This window comes from Vigna angularis, chromosome 1 (assembly GCF_016808095.1).
Source record: "Vigna angularis cultivar LongXiaoDou No.4 chromosome 1, ASM1680809v1, whole genome shotgun sequence".
NCBI classification, from domain to species: domain Eukaryota; kingdom Viridiplantae; phylum Streptophyta; class Magnoliopsida; order Fabales; family Fabaceae; genus Vigna; species Vigna angularis.
The window spans coordinates 56,173,845-56,187,060 of NC_068970.1; the positions used below are offsets into that span (position 1 = coordinate 56,173,845).

Genomic DNA, 13,216 nt, shown 5'->3' on the forward strand with positions numbered 1-13,216 from the left:
AACTATGATTTTATTTCTCAACCGATCATTGCTTATTATAAAAAACATTTTCATTAAGTTTAGAAATTGCTAATTGCTCAAGTAAAATTCTTTTAACATATAGTATGGTCTTTTAAAGATTTTATTTTTTAATCTGTGAAGGTCTTTGCTTTTATTTTCACTATTAGTTCATTCGATTATCACACTCTTGGAACATGTTTTAATTAAAAAACATAACATAAATGTTGAAAGTCTTGAGTTTTTTAGAGATAAAATCAGAATATATAAGTGGATGAAACTTCATCGTACACGTCATTTATGAAATTGAATTAAACTTAATATTCACATCTTAGCAAAAATAATTCATAAAAATAACAAAAATAATTCACAAAAATAACAAAAACAATGTAAAAATTACTTTGATAACCAATTCGTGTAGCTTTCACTAAAAATATTTTGGTAATTTTTTACAGGTAGAATTAGAGAAAAACACCATATGTGCATATTTAAAATACGTAGAATATCCCTTTAACTGTTTTTGAAAATTTTCAATTATTGAATAATATTTATTTAAAAAAACGTTATACGAAATATTTAAACAAAAAATACACTATAAAATTAAAAATTAGAAAATATACGAACTACTTGTGAGTTTTAAAACTTTAAAAATAAAATTTGAAGTAAAAAACGTGCACACAAAAAAAGTATAATCCTTTACTTAAGTTAATTATATATATTTAATATTGGATGTTGATAAGTTAATTAATAATAAATATTGAACAGCTAATCTCAGCACCAACATTCATAAAAAGGAATTTTTATCAATAGGGCAGCGACTGATATATATAATTAATATTTAAACTACATGTGGTCTCAAATCAAATAATAAAAAAATATTTTAATACGTGTATTTTGTTTTTGTGTAAGAAGATGTTACCCACAAATATGTACCTAATACTCCACCAGTTTTCTTTTTTTACTATATTTAATATAATTACTATTATACTATTTTCAATTTCTTTTTTTTACTAACTTCCTCTTTAAGCTGCATGCATGGCCACCCCAATGTGCAGGAGCCTTCATCCATCTCACTTTTTTTGTGTGGTTTCAGTCAAATAATGTCACTTTCTTGCTCCGTGAGAAACGCGTAACGTAATGTATATGGATCATGTATTTCATTAATGTTAAATTCGTCTCTAATATATTATTTATTTACCATTTATCATGTATAAAAAAAATCTCACATGCTCCTTTAATTAATTTATATAATATATATATATATATAGAGAGAGAGAGAGAGAGAAAAATATCTTTCATACCCTCATGGAGTCTTAAAAAGAAATTTCTCTCGTTCTTTTGATCTCAAGTTGATTAATTAGGACAGTCCTGTTAGAATTCATTATCAAATATTATCTGCATTAAAACTTCATCATAGTTTATTTTTTAAAAAAAATATTTTGATATGAAAAATGTATTTAAATTGTTATTGATGTGAACTTTTCAGTGACATATAAATATTTAAATTTATTTTTTCTCTCTCCTTATTGCTTTTAACATATTAAGTCTTTAAATTATTAAAATAAAGTATCCTACATATTAATCATCTATCAATTTCAAGTATGTTTGGAACTGAAGTTATGTTATAATTTTATTTTAAAAGAAATTTAGGAAGATGAAAAAAAGAAAAAAATATATTTAAACTCTGATAAATTTTGACTTTTAAGCGATATAAGGTAAAAAAACTATGATAAAAACAATTTATTATAATTTTATTTTTAAAAATCGTCTCATATAAATTTATATATGTAAATAATATTTTATATATATATACGTTTATCTAAATAATATTTTTTTTACATGAGGACATCCTTTTCTACAGAAAGTGTTATACTATACATGATTTTAACTTGGTAATTATTTTTTCCTCATTTGGTTTTATCTTTTCTTAGTGGTTAAGATGGTCTTCGTCTCCTTGTTAGTTTTCTCTATCATTCACGTCAATTTATTCAAATATCAGTGATTAGAGGAATATTTTTTCAACTTATGAAAAACGAATATGGACAATTGTGTCGCACAACACAAGCATATGTGAACATTGTCTAGAATAATACATTAAACAACAAAATGTGTAGCTCCAAAATTCAACAACACAAAAACGATGTACATGTTAACTACCAAAACAAACCAATTAAGTAAATACTGTAACTAATTAGCCTCAAGACAAATTTAAAATCTTCCTCTTCAAACCAAGTGATTGTCAGAAACAAATTTCATTATTTAAAAATAAAAAGATATTTAGACAATATTTTTACATAACATACATCTTATATTTTATTGGTTTATTATTTATTTATTATTGTATTGATGTAGTCTAAATAAAAAATAATATGTATATTATATCAAAATATTATAAAAAAAAATCTGTTAACCTGTCATTTCTCTTGTTTTAATTACAATACTTAAAGCATCCTTTGTGTGTACGTATTTTATAATCTTTAATGAGATGTAAATTATGTTCTTATTTTCGAAAGCGAATAAATTTTCAGATAAAGAGAAATTCTGGTTTTAACTTCCGCTTTAAGTGCATGCCAATCTGATAAAAGAAGTGCACTCTAAAAAACGTAAAATTGATAAAAGGATGTGGGCAATTATACGGATATCATCATGTATGTAAATGCAACTTTTGGTGAGTTTTGAAGAAACTTATTTAATAAGATATTCAAAAATATATATGAAAAAGTAATAATAATAATGTGAACAGAAATCAAATTTTATTTCTTTTAATACGAGAACATAATGTATTTTTTTAAATAAATGCAAACAAAATGTGTTAAGAAGTGGATTTAAGTCTAATTAAATCTTATAAATGTGACTTGTAAGGTGAAATTTGTACGATATTTATATATATATAGGGGTTTGCTAACGCACGTACGCCTGTTTTTCAGTTGGTACGTTTTAGCAATGTGTACCGGGTTTTAGTAGAGAAAAATATCTTTATATATCATAGATTCTAAGTTTTAAGGTTAAGGGTATTTTAATAATTTTCATTCTCAAAACTAAAAAAAAAAAAAAAACCCCCCAAACCCTTACTCACCTCTCTCATTCCTCTCAACCCTTTCTCTTTCATCTTTCTCACTCCAACCTTTTCTCTCTCATCCCTACTGTAATTCCAATTGAAAAATATATTATAAATATAATAATGAATGAAAACACATGTATATCTTTCCATATTTTTCAATAAATATATTATAAATATAATAATGAATGAAAACTAAAAGTAATTTATATATTAATTTAATATTTATTTTTAAGCGGTAAAATATAAATTAAATCTATGCATAAATTAATTTTAAATTAGCAAACGTTAATTTAATTTTATTTATTTTATGCATAAATTCTTTCGTTAGTTACTTCTCATAAACATAAAAAAATTTAACCTATTGTCCTTCTTCTTCCTCACAAGAATGAAAGCGTTGTTGTTGTTTCCTTCTTCTTCCTCCTTTGCGCATCCATTCTTTCTCTCAAGCGAAGTCGAAGCTCGTGGTGTGGCCTCCATTTCTCTCGTGCGAAGGTCGTGATGTGGTATCCATTCTTGTTGCTCGAAGGTTGCTCCATCTCTGTCTCGCGAACTGAGTTGTTCGTCGCCACCACCGGTTGTTTGTCGCTGCCTCAGGTCGCTCGTCGCCTCCAAGTACTGTTCATCGTCGCTTTTGGGCGTTTGCAAAGCCACAATTTGTTTCTTTTTATTGTCAACATTTCACTAGCATTTGATTTCATTACATTGTATTATGTTAATGTGATGAATTTTATTTTATCTGCTATTATTAATCAAAGCATAACCTTAGCCAAAGAAATACACACTCATTATGACTGACTTTGCTCCACACTCATTGTGTCCATATATATACCTAGGACATCTTGATCTTTATCATGATTTTGGTAATATAAAAAAATGAATTTGAGTAAAAAATATTTTTTAATTTTTACTAAAACAAATATGAAATTACCTAGTTATAAATGATATGAAAGTTGGATTTTTTTAAATATCTTGTCGTACAAAGAATACTCTTTTAGGTTAAAATACTTTTGATTAGGCATCTTTCAAATGCAAGAGATACCAGATTCTGATTAGTTACATTTCTTGATTGTAACTTTTCATGAATGGTTGTAACTCTTCATGAATAACAACTTTTCTGACTAGTTACATTTCTTGATTGTAACTTTTCATGAATAGTTTTAACTCTTCAAGAAATGTAACTAATCAAAATCTAGTATCTCTTGGATTTGAAAGATGTCTGATCAACATCTATATAAAGGGATTATGTGCTCTACTGAAATTCATTCGCTCATTCTCTTAACACATAAATCAATTCCTGAGAATCATATTCTTATTTAACGTTAATACTAAGAGTGTGTATCATCGTTGTACTTCTTCTTTGTATCTCAAAAACGGATTTTGTGGTCCCCTTCACTCTTATAAGGGACGAAATATTTGAAGGGTTAAAAGTGAAAATGTAAATGCACTTTTAGGTTAAAATACTTTTTTAAGTGTCTTAAAAAAGTTATTGATGTAAAAATATTCATTTATGTCTCTTAGAAAAGTAAAATAGATAGAAATAACACTTTTTTAAGTATGTTAGAAAAGTAACAAATGTAAAAATAATAATTTTAGTCAGTTAAAGAATTAACAAATGTAAAACTATATTTATTTAAATATATTATTCAACAGACTTCAATAACTAATTTTTATTTACACCTTTTTTTTAACTTTGTTTTCTTCTGAACAAACTTAAATAAGTCTCTTTTACATTGGATATTGCATTACATCACATTATATATTACGTCTATACATGAATATTTTATACATTTCATAGATTTTATACATTATTAACTTATATTTTATTAATTATTAATTATTCTAATAATAATAATTTCAACTAATAATTTAAACAGAAACTTCATCACTTAAATTACATAGGACTTTTTTTGGGTAGTGAATGTTTGCTACAAATCAATGATAATTACTTAATTACAATAATTATTGAATTACAAGATAACAGAGAATATAAATAATAATTTTAAATTTCCATCAAATCAATAGTAATTTCATTCAAAGGAAAAACTGAAAAAAAAATTATTACTTAACTAAAAATGTACCAGTTAGCTACAAATTTATCAATTAACTACAAATTTATCACTTATAACTACAAATTGACCAATTTATCAATCTATCTATACATCATACAAATAAAAAATACACAAACATAAACTTATTACACGTGTCATCTGGAGAAAAAGTTGAAAAAAAACAAAATAAAGTTACTTGTATCTGGAAATTTAATATTCATCATGGCTCTCTCTTCTTACACTTTCTTACACGTGGTTCATCCTGGAGGAGACACGTGAGCACCGATTGCCTCTTCTTTTTTCACTTGGTGGGAAATTCTTTTTCCATAACCTAAATATAAAATAGTTTTTCCCAAATAATATTATTTTGATAATAATAATGTGAATTTTTCAATCAAGATCAGATTAATATCATCTGGTGGGACATTCCTTTGTTTCCCTTACATCTATAAATATAGCAACTCTATCAAATGAGAAAATGTAAAAACTTACAATTTCAAAAAAAAATAATCTATTTTTCCTACGCATTACACAATCAATCCTTTATTACTTTACACTACATTAGATTACATAAAATATTACATTACATTAGAAATTACATCATATTACATAAGATATTAATTGTGTATATAAATATTTTATAGATTTCATAAATTTTATACATAATTAACTTATATTTTATTAATTATACTAATATTAATAATTTCAATTAATAATTTAAACAGAAACTTCATAATTTAAACTACATAGGATTTTTGCAATATGGATGATACGTTTGCTACAAATCAATGATAATTACTCAATTACAATAATAGTTGAATTGCAATAATAATTTTAAATTTCCAACAATCAATAATAATATCATTAAAAAAATTGAAAAAAAATACCAATTAATACAAATTTACTAGTTAGTTACAAATTGATCACTTAACTACAAATTTATCAATTTACCAATCTATCTATAAATTATACAAAACAACAATACACAAACATAAAATTATTACACGTGTCATCTGGAGGAAAAATAAAAAAACAGAATAAAATTACCCAGATATGGAAATTTAATATTCATCGTGGTCTTCCACGTGGGTCATTCTGGAGGAGACATGTGAGCACTGATTGCTCTTTCTTTTCCACCTGGTGGGACGTTTTTTTTTCTTAACCTAATAATAACGTAAATACTTATTTTTCCAAATAATATATTTATTATTAATAACGTAATAATACATACTATATAGTCAACATTTGGAAATGCATATATAATACATTAATGTCATTAATTATTTTGATTTAAATATATCATTCAATATTTGTTTTCAATAACAATTAAAAAATTGAAATTTAAAGACTGGTTTATTTTATCCGGAAACCTATACATGAAATGCATTATAGCAGAACGAACTTTTTCTCAACTTCTCTTCAGCAACCTTTGTAGTGGCAACAATGATAGCAATAGAAATAGTAACTACAACAAGATAATAAGATACAACAAAAGAGAGTATTTTATTTTTTATTTTTTCTATTAGTGTAGAGTGCATTTAATAAAGATGGGGGTGCAGAAGCAAAAGCCTAAATAATAATATACTAGAGTTGAGTACATAGACAAACAAGTAGGTTACTATATAAATCTATTGTACAAGATATAAGGTAGTATAACACGCATTTAAATAGACTTCAGTATGGTAATCTAATTTATTCAATCTGTTAAATAATGAATAATTAATACAATTAACATTAATAATTACACATCCATACTTGTGCAAATTATAAATTAATCAAAAACTAATTACTTAAAATCCACTGCTTCATAATAACTATTATTTATAAAATAAAAGACTGAACTTTACTCCGGTCTATCGAAGTGAAGGCGAAGTGGGTGAACCGAACCGATCCAAATTTTGGAACTAACCATAGAAACGAACAAGAGAAAGAAGAAACGTCAGCAATGGCGATGGCAATGCTTCTGTCTTCTCCAGCTTCAGCTTCACCGCCAACTGCACTCTCTCACCTCAACCGCCAGCAGCAATCTTCAATTTCATGCATTCATCTACCTTCTCTCTCTCGCTCTTCACCGCCATCGCTCTCACACACCTTCAATCCCCTCAGGTATACCCTACCGTCATTCTCATCTCAATCTTTCTCACACTTTTCTTCTTTCTCACTTCGCTTTTCTGATTTAAGGTCCTTCATCGGTCACCACGGAATCACAAGCTTCGCCAAATCCAATACCGGTAACCGAAACGCAGCGTTTCGCATCCTTTGTTATGCTCCCGCTCCTCTCACTACTCCCAATCTCCAATGGATCTCTACCGTTTCGTCAATGTTCGTGCACTTCCTTTACTTCTTCATTCGCCTTATTTATTTATCATTTATTATATTTTCGGAAATTGAATTTCATGAAGTTATGTATATAATATTAGCATTTTTAAATAGTATTATGTTAATTCTTGTGATTTTTTTGTTCCGCTTTCTAGCGACTAAAAGAAACGTATTATCGGATAATTCTTTCTTTCTTTCTGATCTTCGATTGATTTTCCAAATGGAATTGTTTGTTCTCGCTGGCGGTAATTTTTCGTGTATCTTAATCGTATGATGGAAAGCTGTGATTCGATTGATGTGCTTTCTTTCTATGCGTAATTATGCTAAATTTATATGTGGCTTATGGGTGTTCGGGACATTCTTTGTAGTGTTTTGATACTGGCAAAAGGCACTGCGGTACCGAAATCGTATATTGTTCCGCTGTTTGCGTTGCAAGCTCCTGCTGGTGTCGTTTCCTGGATCAAGTATGTTGCTCGTTCTCTTGTGTTTTCTTAGATAGTTGATATGGTGGAATGTTCGACATTCTTTTATTTGTTCAACCAAAATTTGTTGCGTATTCTTCTTCTTCTTATCAACGTTTTTTTTTTCAAAATTGGTCTATTTTCGTCACCAATTGCCAATTGAACATACAGAGGTAGATATGGTGTGTGGACGGCATTCTTGGCACTTCTGATTCGTCTATTCTTCTATATTCCTGGTATGTTCTCTTATTCATCTTGCGTGATTACGGAAATGTTGAAAGAGAGACGATTTATGATCCAGGGATACAATCCGTGTTTTGGGTATGATGTGTATCCGATAACGCTATACTTATTTTAAAAAATAATAGGATAAGAGGATATGATACATAACGTATACATATTGAAAAATATATAAAAATTGTTCTAATATAGTATATATATATATATATATATGTGTGTGTGTGTGTGTGTGTATATATATATATATATATATAAATCACATTTTAGACATTCAAAATAAAATTATAAATTATTGTCATCTTAAAAGTATCACTAAAGTATCATATATTGAGATAGTGAAATGTGACGCAAATTGATGCATCGGTGCGGGTGCATCATAGGAGACAGTGGATACTACGTACCTGAAGGGTAAAGAGGAAAGAACACCTTGTATAGCCCTCTTTGAAGTTATTATAAATGTATGCATTGTTTCTAGTAACCTCAGGGTCGGCTTTATATCTTCTCTTTGTATAAATTATGAAACACGAGAAATAAAATCCTGATAGTGGAGTGTAATAAATACTACAAATAAGTTGTGCATTTCGTGTTTCATACTTGTTGAATATTGATTGAAAGAAGGAAAAATTATTTTCTGCGTCTTTTTAATTTCTAGGTGAGCTTGAATTGCCGTTTCTGGCATTACTCTTGGTGATGATAGCTCCTTATGAGGCTATGAAATTAAGGTAAGCAAGTCCATATTTTTTAGGACTTTGGGCTGTTGTGTCTTCCACATTTTGCAAAAAGGTAAAATAAAATTCTTCAACATCTTTCTTTGTCAGGCACACAAAAGAAGGTGCCGTGGTTTCATTGTTGATTGCGGTGTATTTGGCTTTCCAGCACTTCTCAAGAACAAGCTTACAGCAATCATTTGACCAAGGTTCAATTGTTGCCACCTTAGCTGTCATTTCTATCGCTGTTGTATCTTTGTTACTTCTGCTCTGAGTTGGATTTTAAATGTACGCCCTAATATGCTGTAAATAAGAGCAATCCTTGTTAGAATGTTGATATAAAAAATTTATGGATTATGTTTGATACTCCATCTTTTACTGTTCACTTGTTAATTCAAATAATGAAGTTGGAGTCAGTATTTGGTATTTGTCATAGAAATTGTTTTTAGAACATGTTTATTGTCATATTTATCAGAACCAAATTAGACTAATCAGTTTAACCTGTTGAAGCATAAAATACTAAAGAACTGTGTTTAAAATGTGTAATAAAATGAATGTTGCATTTGAACTGTGGCAAGTTAAGCATTCATTTATATTGAATGAGCACATTTAAGTGTAAACATGTTGAATTTGTTATGTCTTATTTAAAATCAAAGTCGTTTGATAAAAACTGCAACTAACACCATCAAGCCACGTTTGTGTTGTGTGATCACATACCCTGCTCGAATATCACTATTGTGAGGTAGATTTTTCCAAAGGAACCCTCTGAGCGTCGTGGTATCAAATCTCAACAATAACCTGCTTTAGTCCAAACGCGATGATTTCAAGTTCTTTAATGTATTTTATTCTGTTTAGTAAATAAAATGGCATGCTGGCTGATATTAATTACAAGGATTTTCTATGGAAGAGTAGCTAATACTGTAGAAAAACTGTCTACTACCTATAAATCCTTTTGGCTTGATCAACTAACAGCCATACATAGATGAAAGGTAGAGGTAATTTTAATTGCAAGACTTGTGGACTCTGACTCCTTGAAATTTTGCAAAAACTGCTGGAAGACTGATTGAATTCCAACACGTCACGTAAAGAATGACAGGAACTTGTTCATCATCTAGATTTAATTTGCTATTTGAAGGGAAGCCAACAAGCCACATGTGAGCAACAGCGGCAGGGAATAAAAGGCAGATGTGGCAGTGTTGGGGCTTCCTGTTGGTTCTGAACCAAAGACAGTTGTTCCGTCACCACCAGGAACTGTCAAGCCTGGTTGAGTAGGAGGCATTGGAGTTGGTGGACTTGGTGGACTGACAAATATTGGTGGTGGTGGACTAATGCTGCATTTATAAGATAATATATTAGGATGCATTAGGATTTCACCTCCATTATGTGGTGATAAAAGAGATATAGGTGCTGCAAACATTCTCACCTTGTTGCCTTGGGTGACCCGAATTTGCAATTCCCATTACCTGTGATGGGTTAGATGTTATTTTCTATATTTATTTGGAGAAGAAAAAATAACAGACATAGAATAAAGTAGAAATTGTATACAGACAAAGTCTAATCCCCTTAAAAAAAACAACGAAATAAATGAAGCCCGCAATTCTTGGAGTCCAAATTAATGCGAAAACAATAAGCTAAGCACACGGATGAAATTCTGAAGACATTCATGATTTATCCCTTGCGGAGAAAGGGGTTCAACACAGTGGCTGGACCTTCAGCAGCAACTGAAAGAAGAGCCATTACTCTAGTTGGTTACTTGGAAGGGTATCCATTACTTCTAATAAATAAAACTAAAGATTTTGTGAAATGAAAGTGTAAGTTCCTGGCCCGGTAAGTTATGCGTACGAAGATACTGTTATTTAGAAAATATTATTATAGGCATGTCAAGATGTTTAGTTTAATTTTTTAAACCTAGAGCTGGAGATGGGGTAACCCAACTAGTGGGTTATAGGTGCTTGTTGAAGTCCTTAAACTGGCTCTCGTGTTCTAGAAAGTTTCCATAAGAATCCGCATTTTATATGAAAAAATAGTGATTTCAGCTATCCAGCTGTACCCGAAGTTCCCAACGGATCTGAGATATTGGTTGTCTGATGGTATTCATTGGATGGATACTTGATACGTACCAGAATTGACATGTTACCCTTGCTGTGCAGACTCGAAAATTTTGTATGCAAATTTTATTTGTCCATTTTAAGACACGTAAAACATTTTAAATATCATAACCACAGGCAAGAAAATGATCACAGGAGGATAATTGTGCTTTTAAGTTGGAAGCAATTCTTACTTGGATCATTGCTTGTAAGCGATGCCGTCCCTCCGAATACACAACTAGTAGGTACTGGATTCTTCTGGTAGTAGTCGTTGAATGCATAGGAAGCATGATCACGGACAGTGTTGGGGTTATAACAGCTTGCTCCTGGTTGTATTGCTGAGCAGTCTGCACCTCCATATCCACAAGCATAGTCAAGAGCAACCTGTAGAGCAGTGTCTGAAGCTCCTTGGTTAGCGACACACCATTGGCCACCTGATGATGTAGGAGTAGTCGTGGTTGGTGTTGTGGGGGTTGTGGTTGGTGTGGTTGGGTTTGTGTTTGGAGTGGTTGGATTTGTGTTTGGGGTTGTGGGGTTTTGTCCTGACATGTCAGGTGGTTGAGGATTTGTAGGGTTTCCCATATACGGATTTCCTGTGTCTGGATTTGTGGGATTGACGATAGGAACATCATCCAATTGAGTGCCCAATTCCGATGATGAGAATATTTCCTGGTTTTTGTTATTCGTTAATATATTTGCTGTTCCTAAACCTGAAAAAGGAATGGTAATTGATATCAGATAACCATGCTGAAACTGAACTGGTCAATTGATATAAGATAACCCCAATTTTTTCTTTTTTTCTCTATATTTGCCACTGAAGGTGACGGGGTTAGATGAACTGATGTGATTCTTGGACTCACGTTCATTCAATAATTTTGTGATGCACATGAGCTACAGGTATATAGCCTTTTCTAAAGCTACTGTCAATTTGCAAAGTGCGCCTAGTCAAGCTCATTACAGTAGTGCCTAATAAGAGTGCATGCATGACAACCATCTCTTAGGTTTGGAAACTGTCATCATTTGTGCCTGAAGATTTCGATCATGTTTTCGATTGGTAAATTCTATCTTCAAAACTAAACGGCTCTTAATAATGAAAAGTTGGTTTTTGCGTGAAGGAGAAAAGCAAAGTAAAATGCCATTCCTTATTAATGTTACCTGAACCATAGAAAAGACACAAGGAGAATAACACGAAGTGGCAGCTTCTAGTACCCATTACTGCAGGTTGGGTTGTGCTTTAGATTGCGGGTGTTTCCTTCTTGTTCTGGGGAAATGTTTACGTGCTAAGACTTATTAAACTAGGCCAGCACCTTGTCTGTTCCTGTGAAGAGGAATTTGATTACATCTTTTTATATTTTAAAAATGAGAAAATGTTGAAGAATCATAGCTTTCTTGGATCAAAGAGAGAAGGAAGAATATAAGCAAACTTGAGAAAGGAGACATGGGATAGTTGAAATTAGCAAGCAAGAGAAGGTGCAAACTGAGGGGGGAAAAGGTGCATAGGTAAGGAAAAAGGTGAAAGGGTGATCAGATGCTTAAGAGGTGCAATATTTATATAACTAATGTGACGGTGACATCTCTGCAACGTCCTTTGTCTTTTATGCGACTCTTTTCTACTGTTTCATGGGACTGAACCCAAAAGTAAAGCCTGAACAAGTGGTTTTGCCTTTCAGGTTTGTAATGAAGAAAGTTGTCTCCCTTCTATTGTTTTTTTCTTCACTGCTCTACACAAAACTCATCTTCTATTATGTTTTCCAAGTACGATTCCTTTCCTAAGAAACTCTAAGCTATTATGCTGCTGCTTCTGCTGCCTTCTCCAACAAGAACTCTGAATACTCTTGTCATGCTTAAGCTTCCTTCTCTCAGCTATGTTGCCTATTCTTACCCAATCAAATTCTCTATCGCATAACTTCTATTATTTCACGCAGTTAAATAATTAAAAAAAAAATACTGTTTAAAACAATGCTGCACGAGTATATCAAATTCCCAACATATAACAGTATTAACTATTCACATTTGCCATAATCATGAATTAGAGAGAAGTATGGTTGTAACGCTATCAAGTTTAACCAGACACAGTAAAAGAATCGAATGAATTATGCTACAAAGCACACCTTTATTAAATAAGGGCTACCAAAAATGTAACCAACGGTTTTATCAGAAATGGTTTCTTAAAAATTTATACGTAGAATTGTGTAAGATTTCGTAAAATGTCTTTCTCATCTTTAGCATTTTTCTTGTTATCCACGCAATAATAAAAACATTGAAGGGAAGATTTGTGTTAGGAATTTGCAACTAA

General features: G+C 30.6%; 2 protein-coding genes across 2 annotated transcripts; one reads left to right on the plus strand and one right to left on the minus strand.

Moving 5' to 3' along the window:
- Positions 1 to 6,944: 6,944 nt before the first annotated feature.
- Positions 6,945 to 9,252, plus strand: LOC108336289 (cold-regulated 413 inner membrane protein 1, chloroplastic). The gene is made up of 6 exons (XM_017572688.2): positions 6,945 to 7,212; positions 7,288 to 7,428; positions 7,794 to 7,889; positions 8,058 to 8,122; positions 8,779 to 8,848; positions 8,945 to 9,252. Exons 1-6 carry the CDS (start codon positions 7,052 to 7,054, stop codon positions 9,105 to 9,107), a joined length of 696 nt encoding a protein of 231 aa, XP_017428177.2. The 5' UTR covers positions 6,945 to 7,051; the 3' UTR covers positions 9,108 to 9,252.
- Positions 9,253 to 9,651: 399 nt separating this feature from the next.
- LOC108337321 (PLASMODESMATA CALLOSE-BINDING PROTEIN 2) lies at positions 9,652 to 12,788 on the minus strand. The gene is made up of 4 exons (XM_017573823.2): positions 12,076 to 12,788; positions 11,115 to 11,630; positions 10,257 to 10,296; positions 9,652 to 10,164 (listed from the first exon to the last, which is right to left on the minus strand). Exons 1-4 carry the CDS (start codon positions 12,131 to 12,133, stop codon positions 9,951 to 9,953), a joined length of 828 nt encoding a protein of 275 aa, XP_017429312.1. The 5' UTR covers positions 12,134 to 12,788; the 3' UTR covers positions 9,652 to 9,950.
- Between the last annotated feature and the right edge of the window lie 428 nt (positions 12,789 to 13,216).